This window comes from Chondrus crispus, genomic scaffold (genome assembly GCF_000350225.1).
Source record: "Chondrus crispus Stackhouse genomic scaffold, scaffold_5, whole genome shotgun sequence".
Classification (NCBI taxonomy): Eukaryota; Rhodophyta; class Florideophyceae; order Gigartinales; family Gigartinaceae; genus Chondrus; species Chondrus crispus.
In genome coordinates, this window is record NW_005179334.1 from 1 (window position 1) to 19821 (window position 19821).

Consider the following 19821-nt stretch of genomic DNA (forward strand, 5'->3'; position numbering starts at 1 on the left):
CGTATCGTCCTACGGCTTTCGTTGCAGTACTGTACTGTATTACCGATGGACTGGACAAGCCCCTGGAGTACAGCACTGTATCATACGCCTCCCTGGAGTCCCTTGCAGCCCTCGTTGCTGTCGTAAAATTGTTGTCAGTGCGTCGCGAGAGCAGCCTTACTAAACTCACGATGTGCCAACACCGCAGCAACAATCCGCACAACCGCCGCCCTCTCCCTTGACGAATGAATGTAGGAAATCGCTCCGAAAATCACTGTCAAGCGGGCACATGCCCTAAAATTGCTGTAGCCCACTGAACGTACTGCACATATTCGCAACGCCAAGAGTGGAAGCAAACCTTCCCCGCCCCCTCTGCGAGAAGACCACGAACGACAAACAACGACGAACAACGACTAACAACAACAAGAGAGAAAGAGATTCGGAGAGAGGGAGATATTGAGAAGAGCAAGCGCCGCTTTGCCACCGCCACCTACTCGAATCCGAACAACACCCCATAATCCCAGACACCATGGCTGATCCATGCAGTATCTTGGGCCTCACCGGCCCGGCTGAGCAAGTCGTCCGCCTCATCGCAAGTCTCATCGCTCGACACCAAGCCTACAAGAAAAACAAGACGCTCTCTACCGAAATGCTCACCGCGTACACCAACTTGCAGAGAGACATCACGGAGCTTGAAAAGATGCCGATCCATGGAACGTCGTCGCAGCACACGGGCTTGCTCCGACGTGAAATCGCGGACATCTCAAGCTTCATATTGAAGTCCCTCGCTGAGCTGCAGAAAGAGTCGAAAGACCCAAAAGCGAGACTCGGTGCGTTCGCCTCTGCAATGGGAGATAGAGAAGTCCTAGAGAAGCGAAAGCAAGAAGCGGACCGCCTTCACAAACGTATTGTACAAGCAAGCACGGGCATCGATACTCGCACGGCCGTCGAGTCGATCAGACGAGGCACGGGTAATATGTTCAGGGCGTCGATAAGAGCCGAACATAATCCTGCGTCGATATGTGTGAAGCTTGATTCTCGGGGGAGCGATGGATTACCAAACACGTGTGAGTCGCGTCTAAAAGCGGCTGTGCTACGGAGAGATAGGAACAAGCAAGTGGGTGCGACAGCAGTGGGACAGGGCGGAGTCGGGAAGACATGTGCTCTACGAGCGATCGCGCACGACGTTGAGATTATGGCAGAGTTCTCGGGAGGAGTGTACTTCATGTTGTTGGGGAAAGATGGAAACGTGGGACGGCTGATTGAAGAACTGTGTCTGATTGTGGAAGCGTCCGGTGGGAACCAGACGGCTGTGGAAATGCGAGAGCAGAGCGAGTTTGAAAGGGTGTTAGCGAAGGTACAAGCGTGGTTTTGTAGTCATGTGTGCCTGTTCATCATTGATGATGTGTGGGTGGTGAATGATATAGACGCGAATATCCTTCAAAAGTTGTCTGTTCTGGCTGAGACTGCGGGGGGCAGCGGGGGAAGGAGGAGCAGACTACTGTATTCCACGAGGGATAAGGAGCTGCGTCAGATTGGGGAGCGGGTTGCTTTCGAGCCGAGGGAGAAGGTAGGGAAAGAAGCAGTCGAGATGCTTGTGCACGCGAGTGAGGCAAATGGAGAGGAAGTGGATGATGTGAGATGCAAGGAAGCCGTGGGTGAAATACTGAAAATGTGTGGCGGATTGCCGCTTGCGCTGAACGTGGCGGGAACGAGCGTGAGGTACGTGAGGGAAAGATGGGAGGGAGAAGTATCAGAAGCATGGGGGGCGTACCTTTCGAAGATGAAGAGTCGTAACACGATTCGCGGGGAGAGTCCGAAGGACGGATATTCGTCGTTGGATGGGACATTGCATACGTCTCTAGATATCCTGGAGGCCGATGTGGGAAGGAGTGGGGAGACAGTTGGTGAATTTTCGTTTCGAAAGATGCACCGGAGTCTGTGCGTTATGAAGAAGCAAGACCGAATACCTTTGAGTTTGGTTGGAGATTTGTGGGAGATGGACGAGGAGCGGACGGAAAGGTGTGCAAAGGAGATGGAAAGGGTTGGACTAGTAGAAGTGCAGTATGAGAAGGATTGTGGTGGGTTGCGGGTGCATGATCTGACGCACGATTTCGCGGTGGAAGAAGCGAAGAAGAATGAGGGTGTAGAAGAGTGGTATAAGAAGATGGCGGATGTGTGCCGGGCAGGGGGAGGGTTGCTTGCGATGAGTGAGGATCGAGACGGAGAGGGCAAGAGCGCACGGGAGGAGTATGTTTTCGAGAATATATATCGTGTTTTGAAGCAGGGTGGGTGTGTAGAGGAGCTGAAGAGGCTATTTTTGAGTGCGCGATGGGTGAAGACAGTGATACGGAGAGGCGGGGTTTGGCAATACGAGAAAGCTGTGAAGGGATTGAGTAGAGACTTGAAGGGGAAAAGGGGAAGCGGGAAGGTGGGAATGGGACGGGCAGATGAGGATGCAGTGGATGGAATGGTTTTGATGATGCGGGCGGCGCGACTGAGTGTACCGTTTTGTGGTGAAAACAGTGCCGGGATTTACTTTCAACTATATGGGCGAGTGAAGCACAAGGCACGGGATTCAAGTTGTGTGCGAAAAATGCTGGAGGAAATTGAGAGATACGCACCACGGCCGTGGGTGCGGCCTGTGAGTGAGTGTGTAGCGCGAGCCGATGGAAAGATGGTGGAGCAGATTGTTCTGCCAAATTTCGGTTTTGAAATTCAAGTGGGCATGGATTCCAGTGGTGAAGTGTATGGATGTCAGGTGGAGGGGGGAGGGGCAAAAGTAATAGTTTTCACGCAATCTGCTGAGAAGGAGACGAAGATGGTTGAATTGGAAGGCGAGTTCGAAACGGAGAGCCAGGGCCCAGGGGCCAATGACCCAAGCAGTCAATTAGAAGGCGAGTTCGAAACGGAGAGCCAGAGCCAGGGCCCAGGGGATCTTGAAGCAAGCAGGCGCAAAATGTGTCGGCGTTTGAGGGCATATTTTGGAATGTGCTTTGGAAGTGTAACCTCCGAAGTGACTGGAGAAAACCCGAGCGTGTCAAGCGCCACCTGCGCAACTCTCTGTGAGAGGAAGGAGAATGTTGTTGTGGGATATGAAGACGGGACGTTAAGGCTGTGGAGTACGTCGGAGAGGAAAGTATTGAGAATTTTCCGCGGTCACAAGTCGGGAGTGACTTGTGTTGCGATGAGTGGGGACGGAAGACGGGTGGTATCTGGATCGGGGGACAAGAGCGTGCGGGTGTGGGACGTGGAGACGGGAGCACAAGTCGGGGAGGCGTTAGTTGGACACACGGAATCAGTGTGTAGCGTTGCGATGAGTGGGGACGGAAGACGTGTGGTATCTGGATCGCATGACATGAGCGTGCGGGTGTGGGACGTGGAGACGGGAGCACAAGTCGGGGAGGCGTTAGTTGGACACACGGGGTCGGTGTGTAGCCTTGCGATGAGTGGGGACGGAAGACGTGTGGTATCTGGATCCCGGGACAAGAGCGTGCGGGTGTGGGACGTGAAGACGGGAGCACAAGTCGGGGAGGTGTTAGTTGGACACACGGATTCGGTGTGTAGCGTTGCGATGAGTGGGGACGGAAGACGCGTGGTATCTGGATCGCATGACATGAGCGTGCGGGTGTGGGACGTGGAGACGGGAGCTCAAGTCGGGGAGGCGTTAGTTGGACACACGGGGTCGGTGTGGAGCGTTGCGATGAGTGGGGACGGAAGATGTGTGGTATCTGGATCGCTTGACGGGAGCGTGCGGGTGTGGGACGTGGAGACGGGAGCACAAGTCGGGGAGGCGTTAGTTGGACACACGGGGTTGGTGTGTAGCGTTGCGATGAGGGGGGACGGAAGACGTGTGGTATCTGGATCGTGGGACAAGAGCGTGCGGGTGTGGGACGTGGAGACGGGAGCACAAGTCGGGGAGGCGTTAGTTGGACACACGGGTCCGGTGCTTAGCGTTGCGATGAGTGGCGACGGAAGACGTGTGGTATCTGGATCGCTTGACGGGAGCGTGCGGGTGTGGGACGTGGAGACGGGAGCACAAGTCGGGGAGGCGTTAGTTGGACACACGGATTGGGTGGGTAGCGTTGCGATGAGTGGGGACGGAAGACGTGTGGTATCTGGATCGGGGGACAAGAGCGTGCAGGTGTGGGACGTGGAGACGGGAGCACAAGTCGGGGAGGCGTTAGTTGGACACACGGGTCCGGTGCTTAGCGTTGCGATGAGTGGGGACGGAAGACGTGTGGTATCTGGATCGAATGACAAGAGCGTGCGGGTGTGGGACGTGGAGAGAGGGATCACACTTCATACCGGGAGGGAAGAGGATTGGGAAGAAATCACAGCTCGGTTCCTGAAGACGGCAGACTTGGGTACTGCTTCCCGCGCAGGACGAAGATCACAAATATTTGCAAGGGAGGGAAGAATTGTGCAATTGCGAGAGGATGGGTCTGAGGCCGTCTTGGCCCAGTTGGAGAGTCATGTAGCAGGCTGGCAGATAGACCACGATCACGCGGTCGCAGTTGCAAGGGCGGCGGCCAATGTGGTTGCTATCATGAAGCTAGTGGTGTAAGCTAGTGGTGTAAGTAAGTATCGAAGTGCGATGGCCGCTTGCCGCCCGTGACAGTCGTAGTGCGTTGAGGGTTTTTTGCTTTGTTTTTGATTTGTGAATGCGTGAGAAGCTCGCCTCACGGACGTTGCAATCCATTTATGTGTCCATGTATGTGTATGTATGAACTAGCGACCTGCTTCCGTTCATCGTGCGCTCTTGTGCTCAATTTAATATCTTGTGCAATGCAATGATGTGCAGGCAGCTGGCCATTAGTTGCAGGCGAGTGAAGATAGAAAGGTATTCGTGAATGAACGGTGTGTTGAGAAGCGTTGCAGACCGGGTCAAAGCGGGGGCCAATCTCACTTTGAAGAGGCGATGGGTACACGTGCACAGGTGTCCACGTGCACAGGTGCACAGGTTTCCACGTGCACAGGTCCACATGTGTGAGGAGACAAGTGGCAAACGAGGCCAACTTTTTAAACGAGGCCAACTTTTTTCCTCAATTTTACCATAAATTTCAATTTTACTAAACATTTGGGCCTCTCCCTTTACGGAGCGTCAGCGTCGTCACTCACTCCAATTGCGAACACCGTCCTTGCAAGGGGCATCGGTTACTGTGAGAGAAAAGCACTGGGCAAAAGGGAAAAGTATCCTGGCCGGCACAGGTAACACAAGCGGCCTCCAGTGACAGACCGACCGCGATAAGCTGTCTGATCACAGCCACCAGCGAGACGGATAAGCGAGACGGATAAGTAGGAGCGAGAGTAGAGACGACGAAAGATGTTCTATGAGTTTGTCTAGCCTGCGCCCCGCCGCCGCCACGCTCCGCCAGCGGCGACAACAGCGCGCCCCAGCTCCCCATCCCGCTGCTGCTGCAAGCCGGGTCGCGGCGGGGAAGCGTCCGCCACGCGACTAGAACGCGGCGGGGTCTCGAGCGCTGTCCATACGTGCGGCGGCGACGGGCGCGCGCGCGCGCAAGGGAGAGCGGGGGAAGGGGGAGGGAAGCACAGCGCGTCGGGGTGAGGGCGAGCGCAACGGCGGCGGCGACGCTTATTCGGACGCACGTGCTTTGAAAGGGATGCGCGCATTGCTGCGCACGAGCGGGAAGCAGGGCGGCATGGTGCTTGCGCTGCGAGTCGCGCGTGGTTTGAACGGGAAGCGTTTGCGGGCGGAGCTGCAGCCATGCTACGTGCGGCGTAGAAGACGCACGGCGGCGCGATTTGCGCCAACTCGCCGGCACGCGCCATCCGCCCGCACCTCAGCGACTGCGACCGGCCGCGCCCCGCGTGGGGCGCGGCGAAATAAGCACGTGGAGAGAGGGCGCAGTTACGCGCGGCGGACGGCGGACGGCAGACGGCGGACGGCGGCCCGGGTAAGCTAAAATGGGGCTTGAATCTGCAGCAGTCGCGCGGGGAGGCCTTGGCGCGCAACAGGTGGCCGCGCGCGCCCGTTTTGATCGCGCGCCCCCGCCGGGCGGCTCCGCACCCGGCGCGCCGTCTTCTTGTCTGCCGGCCGAGAGGCTTGATAGGGGCGATGCCTTCCAGGCAGGCCGTCACTTTACTCGGCGGCGAAACGCACGGTAACGGGGCCATGCTCACCACCCGCAGCGACCCTCACTCCACGTTGAGGCTTGCAACACGTGGTCATTGTGGGCGAGGGAAGGAAGCTCACTTCTTCAGGCACAACATCAGTGTCGTCGGAATATGGCGGAAGCAAGCGACGGTCGCACTTGATCGACTACCCCTCAGGGGTACTCGGCGAAAGCCACAAATGTGCTGGAAGGGGATCATCGTTGCGGAATAGTAATTCAAATATGTTTTTTAGGTTTGCAGTCGCCCGAATGTTGCCACTCTTTATTTCCACAGCAATGGCACCACCACTTGAATTTGCACGCCTACGCTACTCCACTCACTTCGACAGCGATACAGATAGTCCGTCCTTGCATGTATAATAGGGTCGTTCCAAACGACATTGAATGAAAGTCTTCCTGCTTGCGTGTGTCTCTCCCTCTCGCGACAGACGAAATACAAAAATCCCACCTCTCAATGGGCAAGTCCTGCACTTGCAGTGGCGAAACCCGGTAAAGAGGGTTTCCGTTTTACTGTAGACCTCCGTGGCCCAAACCCAGAGACGGAACCCATCGTCTCGGCTATGCCACACCTCGAATCTCTCCTACAGTCAGTTCAGGGAAGTACGTGCTTCGCAAAAATTGACATGGCCCACGCCTACTGGCAGCTCCCTCTCCACCCTTCATCTCAAGAAATGATGTCAATTCAAACTCCCCTCAGTGTCTACTCCCCTAGAAGGCTCCTGCAAGGCGGAACTGACGCTGGTAATCACTACCAAGCAGTTACCCAGGGCCTTTTCCAAGACGAGCTCCGTCGCGAGCTACTTCAATGGCTCGATGATTTCCTTCTACATTGCCGTAACGAGGCGCATCTTCTTCGTTCCCTTCATATTTTCCTGTGCACGTGCAAACGCTACGGTCTCAAGATACACGCGGAGAAATCTGAGCTCTTCGCTAGACGTGCCCGTTTTCGTGGGCGGGACATCTCATCTGAGGGCGTTACCTTCGCCCCCAAAAACCTAGACATTATCCTTCAAATGAACAAACCCACGTACGCGGGTGAACTGCAGCAGCTCTTGTGTGCCTCTAACTGGATGAGATCTCCATACCGGCATATTCCTCTGTTGTTGCTCCATTGCACGCCATTCTCGAAAACATTTACAAGGTTGAAAGGTTCCCGTACCAAGCGCGCCATATCAAAAGTATCCTTGAGTGGCTATTGGGGGACTGAGCAAGACAAAATCTTTCAACTCTATAAAAAGGTAAATAGCCCGCTCAACGAGAATTGCTCGCCCCAAGGCAGATCATGCGCTATGCCTCTTCACTGACGCTTCCGAGACCCACTGGTCAGGAATCCTGACACAAGTGCCGGACGAGCAGCTAAAAAAGCCGCTTGAGGAGCAGGAACATGAACCGCTCTCTATCCTCTCCGGAAGTTTTACAGGGGCTTCCTATGGATGGATTGTTCCAGAGAAGGAAGGTTTTGCGGTGGTCGAATCCATGGGCAAGCACGACTACTTGGTGATGGGAAGAAGAGTAGCGATATTCACGGACCACGCTAACTTGGTCTACCTATTTGATCCACATAGGCAGAACCCAGGCATACCACGGCATACAGCGAGCAAGCTCATGCGATGGGCTTTAAAATTGAGCGCATTCAGGTACGTCATTGAGCACCTCGCAGGAGAAAGGAACGTGTGGGCTGACATGATTTCACGATGGGCTGTTCAACCCAACAGAAAACTACCAGCCGTTAAGTTGAGTTCATTATTGGTTGCTCCCATTACTCCATCACTGGACTCTAAATTGGATTGGCCGAAAGCGGACGACATTATCAAGTCCCAGGCGAAGCACGACGAGCAACCCCCTTCCCGCTTTGAGAAGGTCAACGAAATCTGGCAGGACAAGAGAGGAGTGGTCTGGGTTCCTACTCAGGACAGACTCCTGAGGCTACGGATCATGGTGACTGGTCACACAGGATACGGTGGGCACAGAGGGTACCGTACTACCCAGGTAACTGTGACAGCGTACTTCTGGTGGAAAGAAGTCATGGCAGACGTAGAACACTTCGTGAAATCTTGTCTGCACTGTCTCGCGACTGAGACTGGAGAATCAGTTCCTCGCCCTATGGGCCACGCCGTACACGGTGATAGGCCAAATGCTCTATTACATTTTGACTACTGCTACATGATGAAGGGAGTAAGAGACCTCAGATATGTGCTGGTTCTCAAAGACGACTTCAGTGGTTACGTTTGGCTGCGTCCTACACGAGAAGCCGACGCCGATACAACTGCACAGGCTTTGCTAGATTGGTTTGCTTCTTTTGGAGTTGTTTACCACTGGGTTTCGGACAGAGGAACACACTTTAAGAATGAGGTCGTGCGAACTTTGCGCGAGCAGACAGGAGGATCTCACCACTTCACATTAGCATATTGCCCTTAGAGCAATGGCACGGTCGAGGTGGTATGCCGCGAACTGTTACGTGCCACGCGAGCGCTGCTCTCAGAATTCCAATTCCCGCACAGATCCTGGCCTGATGTCATACCTGTAGTACAATCGGTACTTAATTCATCCCCGCTGCAACGCTTAGGTCGTCGCTGTGCCCTCAACGTATTCACTGGGCTTCCCCAAGACACACCATTGCGCTCCGTCACGACTAGGATTGGAGGTTCTCTTCGTGTCCGATCGATTGATGAAGTTCACTCTGAACGGTTTGTCCGAATTGACAAAACGCAGCGCGCCCTCGCTGAAATGCACCGCGACGTGAAATCTCGAACACCCGCCACACGTGAGAAGGACATCCAGAGACACAATTCGCGGACCAACGTACGTCCGATCAACTTCATCGCAGGAGATTTTGTGCTGCGAGGCCGCTTTCAAAAGGGTCGAGGATCTTTTGTCTGGGAAAAGAACTGAAGTGCACGGCCGCAGGCTCAAATATTTCAGGAATAAGGAATTCGAAGTAACCGAGGAACTCAGAAATCAATTGGCTTACCAACAGAACGAGCTCCTTGTTGTGAGCGACTTTCACGACATTCGTCAAGTCGGGGAAAAAGTGGAATTGCTCACCCAGTGGAGAGGTTTCGACAGTAGCGAAAGCTCCTGGGTTTCTCTGACATCGCTAAGAGAGGACGTGCCGATACTTGTGGATGAGCATATCCAGGACGTACGCAAGAGTGGCACGCCTCGTCAACAGAAGTTGGTGGCGTCCCTGTGACGATGCCACCGCTCGGCCTTCCGGCCCGACGATGCATGGGGGACTGCTGCGTCTGGAGCCGCCCCCAACTGATAGAAGTACGATATCGTAATTCGCAACACCACGCACCTGGCTGGGTAGCAGCCAGGAGACGTAGACGCCTGTGATTGGCAATGAACACAAGTAGCGCATGGGTGCTGCTCTCGTAGATGAACCATACATGTCAGCGTCCGCCCGGGATGGGCGTCGCGGGTCGTGGCGATGAAATAGTCGCGCCGCCCCCGAGCGCTGAATGGCTGGGAGAGCTCCTGCGCCGGACGCGGCGCATATGTGCTCGGGGATAGGCTCACAGGGGACAGGTGTTCCCTACCGCAGCTGAGACTGAGGGGGCCGGGAGAGTGGCAGCGCTACCTAAATAAACGACTCTGCCAGCGCTTCTCCAGGATGGAGAAGGCAGAGGGGGATAGACTGTCCCTGTACGACTTCCCGCGGCGGAACTGAGGAGAAAGCACGAGTACGCAACAAACAGGTACAAATGTTTGTTCGGCGAATACAAACCGGGCTTTCACAGTACCACTCTAGGCACTGCACCTGGCCCTGCGCGCGCGCTCTCAACGTGTCGCGCATGTCGGTAGCAGAGAGCTGCTTGCCCGAAACAGACTCCAAAAGCATCGCAGAAAATGCATAAAGTTTAGTGACACAGCCATGGCATGGCGCTAAAAGCACACGGTGGGAGGGCACTTGGTGTGCAGGACGGGCGCCAGGGGTGCCATCGCGGCGAAGGAGAGGGAAGACGCTTGGAAGGAGTGTTCCTTCAGGGAGAGGGAAGATGCTTGGAAGGAACACTACTAGGTGTAACAGTTCGGTAACTATTTGGCAAATATAAACTATTTTGGCAACCCACTGCTTGCCCTTTTTGCCGCACTTGTCCGAAACCGAGTCACCCAGATCCGCGCCCGCCACTTGCTAACCTTGGTAGCTCTGTGACTGATTACAACCTGCCCGCCCTTTCTGTTTTTACCGCCATTCGAAAGCCCATTACTTTTGCTTGTCCGCCAAAAATCCAGGCTGTGGCGTGCAATTACAACGTAATATGCTTTTCCATATCGATGGATAGCCGCCCATCATCGCCATTCCGGAAAAGTGCGGCAAAAAAGGGAAGCAGTGCGTTGCCAAAATAGTTTATGTTTGCCAAAATAGTTAACGGACATTATTTGACTGTTAGAATAAAGAGTTTTTTTCGGGCCACGGCCATTATTTGAGGTTGCCAAATTAGTTTCCATGCGATTCAGACCTGTAAAAGGGGTTCATTTAAGTGACTTCATTCCCTTGAATGAACACATGATGTGATTTCGTTACAGTTGTAAAGCTACAGTACTGTTGTGACAAATCCTGATCCCGACATCGTAGGCGAGCGGTTAGAAGGACAAGTGGTTGCAGTTGATAGGGTCCTACTCTACAAACACGGTGGGGGAGCACAAATGCCCGGAGACTGCCAGTCTCCTAAATGTAAGTCTTTGTTGGTCTGTCAAGTCACTACCTTTTTCCCTTCTACCCTAGGGTCAACCATCAACTATATATAGAGTCTTTGGACTCTCTCCCTCCGCGCTCAGGTCAGCCTGCGGGCATCGTGCTTTTACCGTCAAGCACGGTTTTGCTCACTTCGAGCTTTTAGCATTTAATTACCCTTCCTGGTAATAAATATAGAACTGCGCTTGTATTCCTCCTGAATGCAAGCGCCTTCTCCAATACACGTTATCAATCATCGATCCATACATGCATTCTTTCCGAATGCAAGTACCCCGATGAGTACAGTCAGATTCTAGTGCAACTTACACGTCTGATCCTGAGCTGTTCTTTACTGTGTGCGTCTCACGCCTCTTGACATCCCGTGGCTGTAATGAATATTTACAGCTCGAAAGGTGTTCATTCACAACTGTACAGTTATCGCAGCCGCATCTCCCATGTTGGAGGGGGGCTACAAGATGCTGGTGGAATCCCTACTCTACGAAGTCGTGAATGAGCAAGCTGTGCTCCGGGCGACGCAGTCGTCCCGTTTCTCTCTCTGTGTACTTCGATGCTCTCCCTCACTTAGCCACCTACAGTCTGCCTGCTTATGTAGTGTCACCGCGTTGCTCGCTACCCGCTAGTGTTGCTCACATCTCTAACCGTTACTGGCAGTACTTGCTTGCTGAACTAAAAGCTAACGGTCGCTTAATGCTAAGGCGCTGAGTGTAGCTCCTGCCCGATGCTTCAAAGTCGCTGACTTCGTCCCTCTTCTGCTTTGCATTGCTTTGCGGTACCGTGCCCGTTCGTTATCCGTGCCCGTTTGTTATCCGTGTCCGTGGCAATCGATGCTCGCGGAAATCTATGCATCGTGTCCGACGTGTAATCGGTGGCCTTCACACTTGTCACACTCCCCCCAGTCGCCTTCGTGTAGTTAGCACGAGAATGGAGGCGACTCGATGGCCAAGCGTAGGTTGGCTTTACTTCCACGTTTCGGAATCTAATACATATCCAGATGACACATCGACCGCGAGGGTCCCTTCAGTGAGAGTGTGATTGAGCAGTGCATAGGTTGATGGGTTTCGCTTGGTTAGGGCGTCGGCTATGTTCTGCGGACCTGGGATCCATCTCATACAGTTGAGTTCACTAGCTTCGAAGCTGTTGCGAATGCGTTGAACGGTTTGTCGGAGTCGATAATCGTTGCCCTCGTGAGGCGTCGTAATGGTGTCGTACAGGCAGCATGAGTCGACCAGCAGCTCATTGCCGGTGTTGGAGGCTACAAACATTGAGTTAAGGGCAGTTTTGATGAATCCACGGCCATCCCCATCGGGACATGCCAATATCTCTGCACCATACGAATAGTAACTCACTCTTCTCTGCTTGTGACTCGTCCAGTCAATCGCGTGGAAGATATCTGGAGCTTCGTCTGTAACGATGCGTAGGCCAGTGATGACACCTGATTGACCGTAGTCCTTGGCCGAGTTCTGGTTGAACGAAGCATCCGAAAATGTGCACACGAAGACTTCTGGATGTTCTTCGGGTGGCGGAATGTGACCCATGGTTTTAGAGCGAGAAGCTCTTTCACCATCTCATTGGCTGTAATGAGGCTATCAACACTGAGATGGGATATCATCTGTTGCAGTGTAGACGTGACAAAAGATGCCTGAGGAAGAACCCCGCTTCCCAGATACAGTAGTGTGCATGCGATACTTCGGAACTGCTTAATTTCAGACTCTGTCGAGCCCTCGTTGACTTGTTTGCGTCTTGTGCGTGAAAGAGAAATCGCTTTGATGCGTTCCACGTAGCGGATCATCGACATCTTGAAGTTCCCTTCGCTATCTTGTTTGATCTCGCAACCGTTAAAGTGAAAACGGCTGTCCACCACTACCTTGCCGACGATAAATCGTTAGCGGAGCTTAGCCAGGAAGCAGTTCATTGCCGCGACGGAACCACCGAGTAGGAAATCATCGATGACTTTCGCGACGAGGAGGATGATGCGACCAGTGGGATCGCGCTGCGTGAATAACTGGCTCAGTCCATGGGCTCGTTCAAATCCTGAATCCTTCAACATCCACTCTTCGACCGTCTTCTGCCATTGGCGGCCGGCTTCCACGACACCGTACGGGAGTTTGAGAAGCTTCCATAGAGTCCTCCGCGGGCCTCTCCCCTCGCGTGGCGGGCGGACAAAAATGTCCCTCTTGATTGGGCTGCTTTGTAGATAAGCCCCCTTTATGTCAGCGGTTGCAAGGCGGAAGCCCAGGAATGTGACGAGCGAGAGAAGAAGGCGGATTAAGTTGAGCTGGGCTGTGGAGGAGTCCTTGCGTATGTCGTCTTTCTCATCGTCCCGATTCCCGTGGGGGACGATACGGGCCTTCATGTCGTGGGAGCCATCCTCCTGTGTCTTGGTTTTGTAGACCACGTGAGAGGTGATCACGTTTGAATTACGAGGGATGTCGTGGTCGTTAACGGTGGTGTACGCATCGACCCAGTTCGAGTCGTGCTCATTTTTGAATGCTTCCTCCAAAATCCATGGGGGGCGAAAGCGAGCTTACTGGCAGTGACTTGTTTCGGGCCAATCACATCATAAATTTCGGACATAATGTGTTTGCGGTTGGACTGTAATTCGGTACTGATATCCTGTGCGTGCTTTAATGCGGTCTGTGCGTATGTTCCAACATCGTCTCTGGCCCCTTTCTTTTTATGACTGGTGTTATCAGTATCCGCAGGGGTACTCTGCGTTGCCAAGAGAGTTGGGAGCTGTAGTGCTGTGGAGTCGGGAGTATCAGTGTTGACTGCTGTACCTGTGCCTGGCAAGCGCAATCGTAAGTGCAAGGTACTTGGGGAGGCGTTTCCGTCGGTGCTGTCAGGAGTTGTCGGTCGTTCCTCGAGCATGGATTCGACGGAGCACGACATAAGCTCTGCGGTGAGCTGACCGCGCGGTGCCACGCGGACGTCATCGTACGCGGCTCGCATTGCTGTCGGTGCACCATGGCGATATACCCATCCTGTCTCAATGTTGTGTTTTATAGAATCCATGGATCTGTCGTTAGTGATGAACATCTCGGAATATCCTGTGCCGCTGTCCGTCATGTGCATGAGGGTTTGCTTGCTACTGCGTATAGCGCAAAAGGTGAAGTCGATTTGAAGCTCCTCATTGAACGCTTCGTTGACATGGGTCAGTGATACCTTCTTAGACGACGTAGGCCGGCCGCTGCTGGTGCAGATTTCGCATGCTGTCTCAACATTCTCGATTGCAGCCTCGAGCGATTCATCGAGTACACCGGCATCGGCTAATATCTCCTTGATATCATCCACTGGTCCGTGTGTGTAACGATGTATCTTTTTGGAGAAGGTGAGTGGCATTCGTTTGACCGAAGAGTGAGTTGTTGCGAGGAGTGTTGTTACTCTCACCAAGGGGTGTGGTGCAATGTATAGACGCAGTCTTTCATCACCGGGGACAAGGTATGTGAAAAGGATACAATTTGAGGTATCGGTTGGTCGTTTCATTTCGATGTAGCGTTGGTGGGCAAGGTTGAATGTATTGCAGTATTTCCGTACATCTTGGCCCACGATCAATGGTGACTCGCCATGCACCAAGTCGAAAGTAAGGGAAATCAGTCGGCCTCTTACGTCCGGGACTGTGATCGTCCAGGAGCAGACGATCAGTTTTGCGTCAAGGCAATCTTGTCCCCAACCATGGAGATAATGCTCCCTAGGTGGTTCGAGATATAGCTGGATGCCAAGTATATCGCAGAGGGTGGCTGCGTTGTCAATACTTCCAGTAGAGGTGGGTGCTCCTTCGTCAAGGATTGGATTAGGATCAAGCAGGAGCGCGTCGGACCCTTTTACCATAAACTCTGCTGGTCTAATGTCTTGGAATCCCTTCTAGCATTATTTTCGATAATATCTGGTGTTTCGTTAATGGTGACATGCTTGGCACTCGGGGAAGGCGAACCGACCCAACTGGTCTTGTATGGTATCCTGGCTTGCTGCATGGAGTCACTTTCTCTTTTCAGCATTGTGTTTCATGTTATCGGCATACTTCGGGCAAATCGGATCACGCCACCAATGACCAGTTTGGTTGCAGCTGCGGCATTTTGAGTTAGCTTTTGGTCCTGTACCCACTGGTATGTGTGTCCGGGAACCCTTGTCCGGGCCTTGGTATGAGGACGGAGCATAGCGTTTTCCAAGAAGAGTACCTTGTAGGCGGCTTGCCTCTGTGTGAGTGCCTGTGTTAGTAGTATCAACCCTTACTTCGCAAAGCGCATCTGCTGCATCCTCGAGCGTTATAGAGAACTCAGCACAGTCTGTGGTATTACTGTTCTCGTTGTGATGGATTATCTTGTTGACCTGATTCATGATCAATTTATAGCTGAGGACCACATAGTCGGCTTCTATGGGCGATAGATAAGGTTCCCCGGTACTGCGCCATGTCTTGTAGTCAGTTACTGCTTGGTTGGCTTGTCGGATATACCGTTGAGTGTTGACTTTATTGTGAGGCAAATGTTATCGTTGTTGGTCTGACCCCTTTCGTTTGCCTTGGATACAAGCTGTGTGACGATGGTGCTGTAGACAGACGACGGTATGTCAGCGTTCTCCAGGAGCAACATGGCGAAGTTCTGGCTGTCCTTATCTGTGGAAGAGCTACGGCAGTAATTGAGATATTTAAGTGCTAACCCTTGAAAACGCCTTGCAAACAGTGCAGCCGGCTCTTCGGATTTGCGTTTACAGGAGTAAACATCGCGCATCATCTGTACGAGTCTACGGATACTATCTGTTGCTGAATCTTTGGCTACAATCTGGATGATGGCTTCCACTGCGCGTTTCTGGACTTGCTTGGGATCTTCGTTTCTGTCCGGCTTTAACATCAGGATACCAGCGGCGATTGCACCGTCGAGTTTGAGCGGAAGGCTTCATCAACGGCGTGGTAAAGGGTGATGCCGAGAGCACTCATCATCCCCTTTGACCTTGTGTCACCACCATCGGCGTAGAGCTCAACGAAGGTGGTCCACAGGCGGACTTCAGTGCGCCATTTGAGCTTGTCGGTTGTGGCAGTCAACCTTGGAGCTATGAGGATGCGGTTGTTCGGAGTGGAACTTCCACCTGGGCCCATAACTATCGCAGCCGCGTCTCCCATGTTGGAGGGGGGCTACAAGATGCTGGTGGAATCCGTACTCTACGAAGTCGTGAATGAGCACGCTGTGCTCCGGGAGACGCAGTCGTCCCGTCTCTCTCTCTGTGTACTTCAATGCTGTCCGTACCGCCATCGGCATCTGATTCTAAAAGCGCCAGCGAAGACTTTAACATCGCATTCAGCGATAAATACCCATCACCTGGCTCCTCCTCGGACAGCCCTCCTCGCTCCTTCACCTTCTCCACGTACGAAACCAAAATCTTCGACACATCTCCGCTTTGGTCCTCCGTCATGTACCGCACACTCGTACTTGCAACATTCAGAACCAACGTCAGTCCGGCACACATCCCCAGAATGACGCGAATCGCCTCTATCGAACTCACATTATGAACTGCATCATGGCTCATCCCGCTAGCCCGCAACAGGATTCTCTCCGCCTCGGCCCCTTGCCTTTCTCTCGCGCTGAACTTGACCCGATGGCCAACCAACGCCAAGTTGTCGTCTCTTGTTGAATACAAGATCCTGCTTCTCTCCCCGCTCGTACCAGCTGCACTGCCACCAAGCGTCGATAACTGATGAAGAATACTCTTGTTAATGTCGTTGCGTGCCCACAAGTCATCGAATATAAAAAGACATAATTCGTCCCTAAACCACGATAGCATCAATGAGAGTACCTCATCGACTTCCGTCTGTTCATGCATCTTCTCACAAATACTGTGTCCATTGGTCGCATTGACTGCAAGGCAAAGTTGCTGGATCATCCGCGCAACAGTCGCATCTTTTCCGAGAGTGAAGAAGTAGACTCCGCCCAGATATCGAGCTTTCACTTCTGCATCGTGAGCTATCGCTCGAAAGGCACACGTGTTCCCAACGCCGCCATCACCCACGGCAAACGCCCCGATCGGATCATTGCCATCAGTTCGTAATACAGCCGCCTTCAGTTGTCTCTGGCAAGTCTCTTGTGCACCAAGGCCATGCTGTACATTCAAATCGATATAAACTGAAGATGGGTTGGATGGAGCCATCACGAGGCCCTTGAATACTACTTTGCTGGAACGGATTTCGCATACGATATTTAGATGAGCGCTCGCTTGAATGACTTCTATGCGAAGCTCTTGTGCGAGGTGTTTGCGCGCCGTCAGAACATCCCTGTCACTAATCGCGGTTGCAAAAGAGCGGAGCTTTCCCTGGGGGTTTTCCTCCTCGAACTCCAGATCGGCGAGAGTCTTTGAAATGAAAGTAGAAACCCTGTCAAGCACATCCTTAAGTATTCTGCGATGTAGTTCTTTTATGGACTCAAGGTATGGATCGTCATGCAAACTCTGGATATTGAAAGAGAGTACTTGGTAGGTTAGGAGCATGTCCTTGGCCAGCACGCTGTTGTTTTTGTAGGCGTTATGTAGCTCAATGAGGCGTATAATAAGACAGATAGCTTGCTCAGCCGTCCCGGTGAGACCTGCGATATGAAAAAAACCAGCCATTGTAGCGGGCGGAGAATCAAACCTGAGGTTTGTAATGAAAGAAAAGGTTGTTGCACAGGAGGGGAAGCGTTGTGCCTGTGTGTTTGTGTGTGTATGTGTGTGTTGTGAACTCGTGAAAAGCGGAAGTGGTTTGGGAACGTGGGCCGTGTGTTCTTCGGCTTGACGTGAAAGCGAGGGCTGCATGGAGCGGTAAACGAAGAAGAGTTGGATGGTACAGTACACTGCCAACGAGGATTTACAACTACGCGAAAGGAAGTGGTATTTTAGTGGCACACTCTCGTCCAGACGTACACACGTGTACTGTACTTGTCAATTTTCAAGCCTGTATTGTTAGCCGTAGGGGTACCATTACCACAAAACACCTTTTCTGTGGTTACCGTTAACGGTACCGCTACCGGAAACAACTACTTGAGATTCGCAAAGTCGAGAGCTCGCTCACGTTGTGCTGTCCGCACTCAACTTAGGGGAACACTTTTCGCCTTCGTTATATCCCTCACGCGGCGCACGTTAGAAGACAGAGAAAAATTATTACGTACCCCCTTTTATTTGGGAAGTTTTGTTACGTGCCCCTTTCATAAGCTCCTTTATACAAGCCCCTTTCCTTGGAGGCGCTAGAGTGATGAAAAGGTGAAGAGGGCGTCGTCGGAATGAGTTTGAACAAAGGGAGCACATTCCCTGACAAGCACGGAATCTTGATGGCATCCTTAGCCCTGTGCGCTACCGTGGGCCGATCTCACAAGGTAAAAAAGTCAGACCGTAGACGCCTGCGTATAAAGTGCCCCTCGCAGGAGTGCTCATACATTGTCAACGCTCAACCAGACCGCAGGGCAAAAAATGGCTTGTGGAGAGTGGGAAAACTCAATCTCGCTCACTCCTGCGACGCAATAAAGGGGAAACGAAAGCGCAAGCCCCTAGCCGTGTGCTAGTGTTTGATAATCTCCGCGAGCGGCATGCCAACGTCCTAGAGGGTCTGCACACTGGAATCATCTGGACACAATGTGGGCATCGACTGTTTTTCATCATGCAACACTTGAACGCCAGTATGTTGCTGCTGCTGCCCTTGCCTCTCAAGTAAACATTAACGTGGATTTGCAGATTCTGCCTATTGCCAGACAGATGAGCGCGTGGAGAGTTCCGAGTCAGGCAGGTCGGCCGAAGTAACGGCGGAAACAGGGGGTCGCAGCGCCTCAACGAAAGTCGCGTTGCTCTGCTTGTGGTCAGGTTGGGCACTACACTACAACTTGCGAAGCCCCAGACACTGTGTACCTCTACTGGAAAATCGTTCGGGAGTGAGGTGAAGAAAGGGGCACGTAACAAAACTTCCAAAATAAAAGGGGCACGTAAGAAATTTTCTCTAGAAGATATGTACTGTAGTCGGAAGCTGCAATTCTACAGTAACCCGCATAATTGCTTGTGAAACGCTGTGCGGAGATAGTTATCCACCTTATTTGTACACCTCTCCTGTCTACACCTGCTTCTCCCTGTTAATAGAGACTGTACGCAAACAAATTTCAGGAATACAGGTGACTAAGTTTTCGGAAATGCTTTTCTGAAAAGTTAAGCTGGATTTCATTTCTCACAGCTACCCTTGCGGGTCAACGCCTGACGACTGAGGAGAAGTCAAAGAAGTAATAAAGGGTAAGGAGAAGGGGAATATGCGAGTGGCGGGGCGTCGTCGTTGTGGCGAGTGCAACAGATGGGGTGTTCCTAAGTGGTGTCTGAGAACAAAGTTAAGTGTAGAGTTTTTTGTGTCACTTTCGTGCCTCCAAGCCGACCGAGGCTCAGTTCCGAGAGCTCCTTTTATATTGCTACTATGCCCGAGGTTTTGTCGAGTCTATCCCCTAACTTCCAATTAATCAATCTAGAGCTTTCTACGCCGGCTATAGAAGCTTCCACAGTGGTCTGATACTAGAGCTTGTTCGATTTCTCCGCTAAGCAATTGAAATTCCCTCTAGAACATTCTAGAGCATACTAGATCATTCCCATCACTTACAGATAGGAACAGTCACTTAGATGCCAAAAACCAACAGTCGTATGCATAAAGCACCATGGTGACTTAAGCCAACTTCTCTTCACATTGCGTGACAGGAAGCCCTGAACCTATCTATGTGATGGAAATTTGATGGTCGGAGAATTTTGATGGGAACGCATAACATTCTTCGCTAGCTGACGAAGTCCAAACTTTGAAAGCGGTGTATTCATACCGGAAAAGTAAATCGCCGCCTCCGAGATTAATTTTTCTCGTCGTTCAGTTAAATACAGCGGTCTTCCGGGGGCGAGCATGGTAAACTGGATTTCCAATGGCCATGTTGGTTTGCTGTCTCGTGGTGACTGAGCCCATCTCGCATATACCGTCCTGCCTGTTGATATTCCTTATATTCTCTCGTATGCCCTGATATCTTCAGACCTGAT

The 19821-nt window shown here is 52.4% G+C and overlaps 5 protein-coding genes; 3 read left to right on the forward strand and 2 right to left on the reverse strand.

The window, feature by feature from the left end:
• Positions 1-187: 187 nt before the first annotated feature.
• Positions 188-4688, forward strand: CHC_T00009077001 (WD40-repeat containing protein). XM_005718811.1 is given in 3 exon segments: positions 188-508; positions 509-4546; positions 4547-4688. 1 exon segment carries the CDS (start codon positions 509-511, stop codon positions 4544-4546), a length of 4038 nt encoding a protein of 1345 aa, XP_005718868.1. The 5' UTR covers positions 188-508; the 3' UTR covers positions 4547-4688.
• Positions 4689-5096: 408 nt separating this feature from the next.
• CHC_T00006681001 (hypothetical protein) lies at positions 5097-5387 on the reverse strand. Its single transcript, XM_005718812.1, has one exon. It carries the CDS (start codon positions 5385-5387, stop codon positions 5097-5099), a length of 291 nt encoding a protein of 96 aa, XP_005718869.1.
• A 2895-nt stretch (positions 5388-8282) lies between these two features.
• CHC_T00006682001 (hypothetical protein) lies at positions 8283-8534 on the forward strand. The gene has a single exon (XM_005718813.1). It carries the CDS (start codon positions 8283-8285, stop codon positions 8532-8534), a length of 252 nt encoding a protein of 83 aa, XP_005718870.1.
• A 679-nt stretch (positions 8535-9213) lies between these two features.
• Positions 9214-9480, reverse strand: CHC_T00006683001 (hypothetical protein). The gene has a single exon (XM_005718814.1). The coding sequence runs from the start codon at positions 9478-9480 to the stop codon at positions 9214-9216; it is 267 nt and encodes an 88-aa protein (XP_005718871.1).
• An 8925-nt stretch (positions 9481-18405) lies between these two features.
• On the forward strand, positions 18406-18570 carry CHC_T00006684001 (hypothetical protein). The gene has a single exon (XM_005718815.1). It carries the CDS (start codon positions 18406-18408, stop codon positions 18568-18570), a length of 165 nt encoding a protein of 54 aa, XP_005718872.1.
• Positions 18571-19821: the final 1251 nt, after the last annotated feature.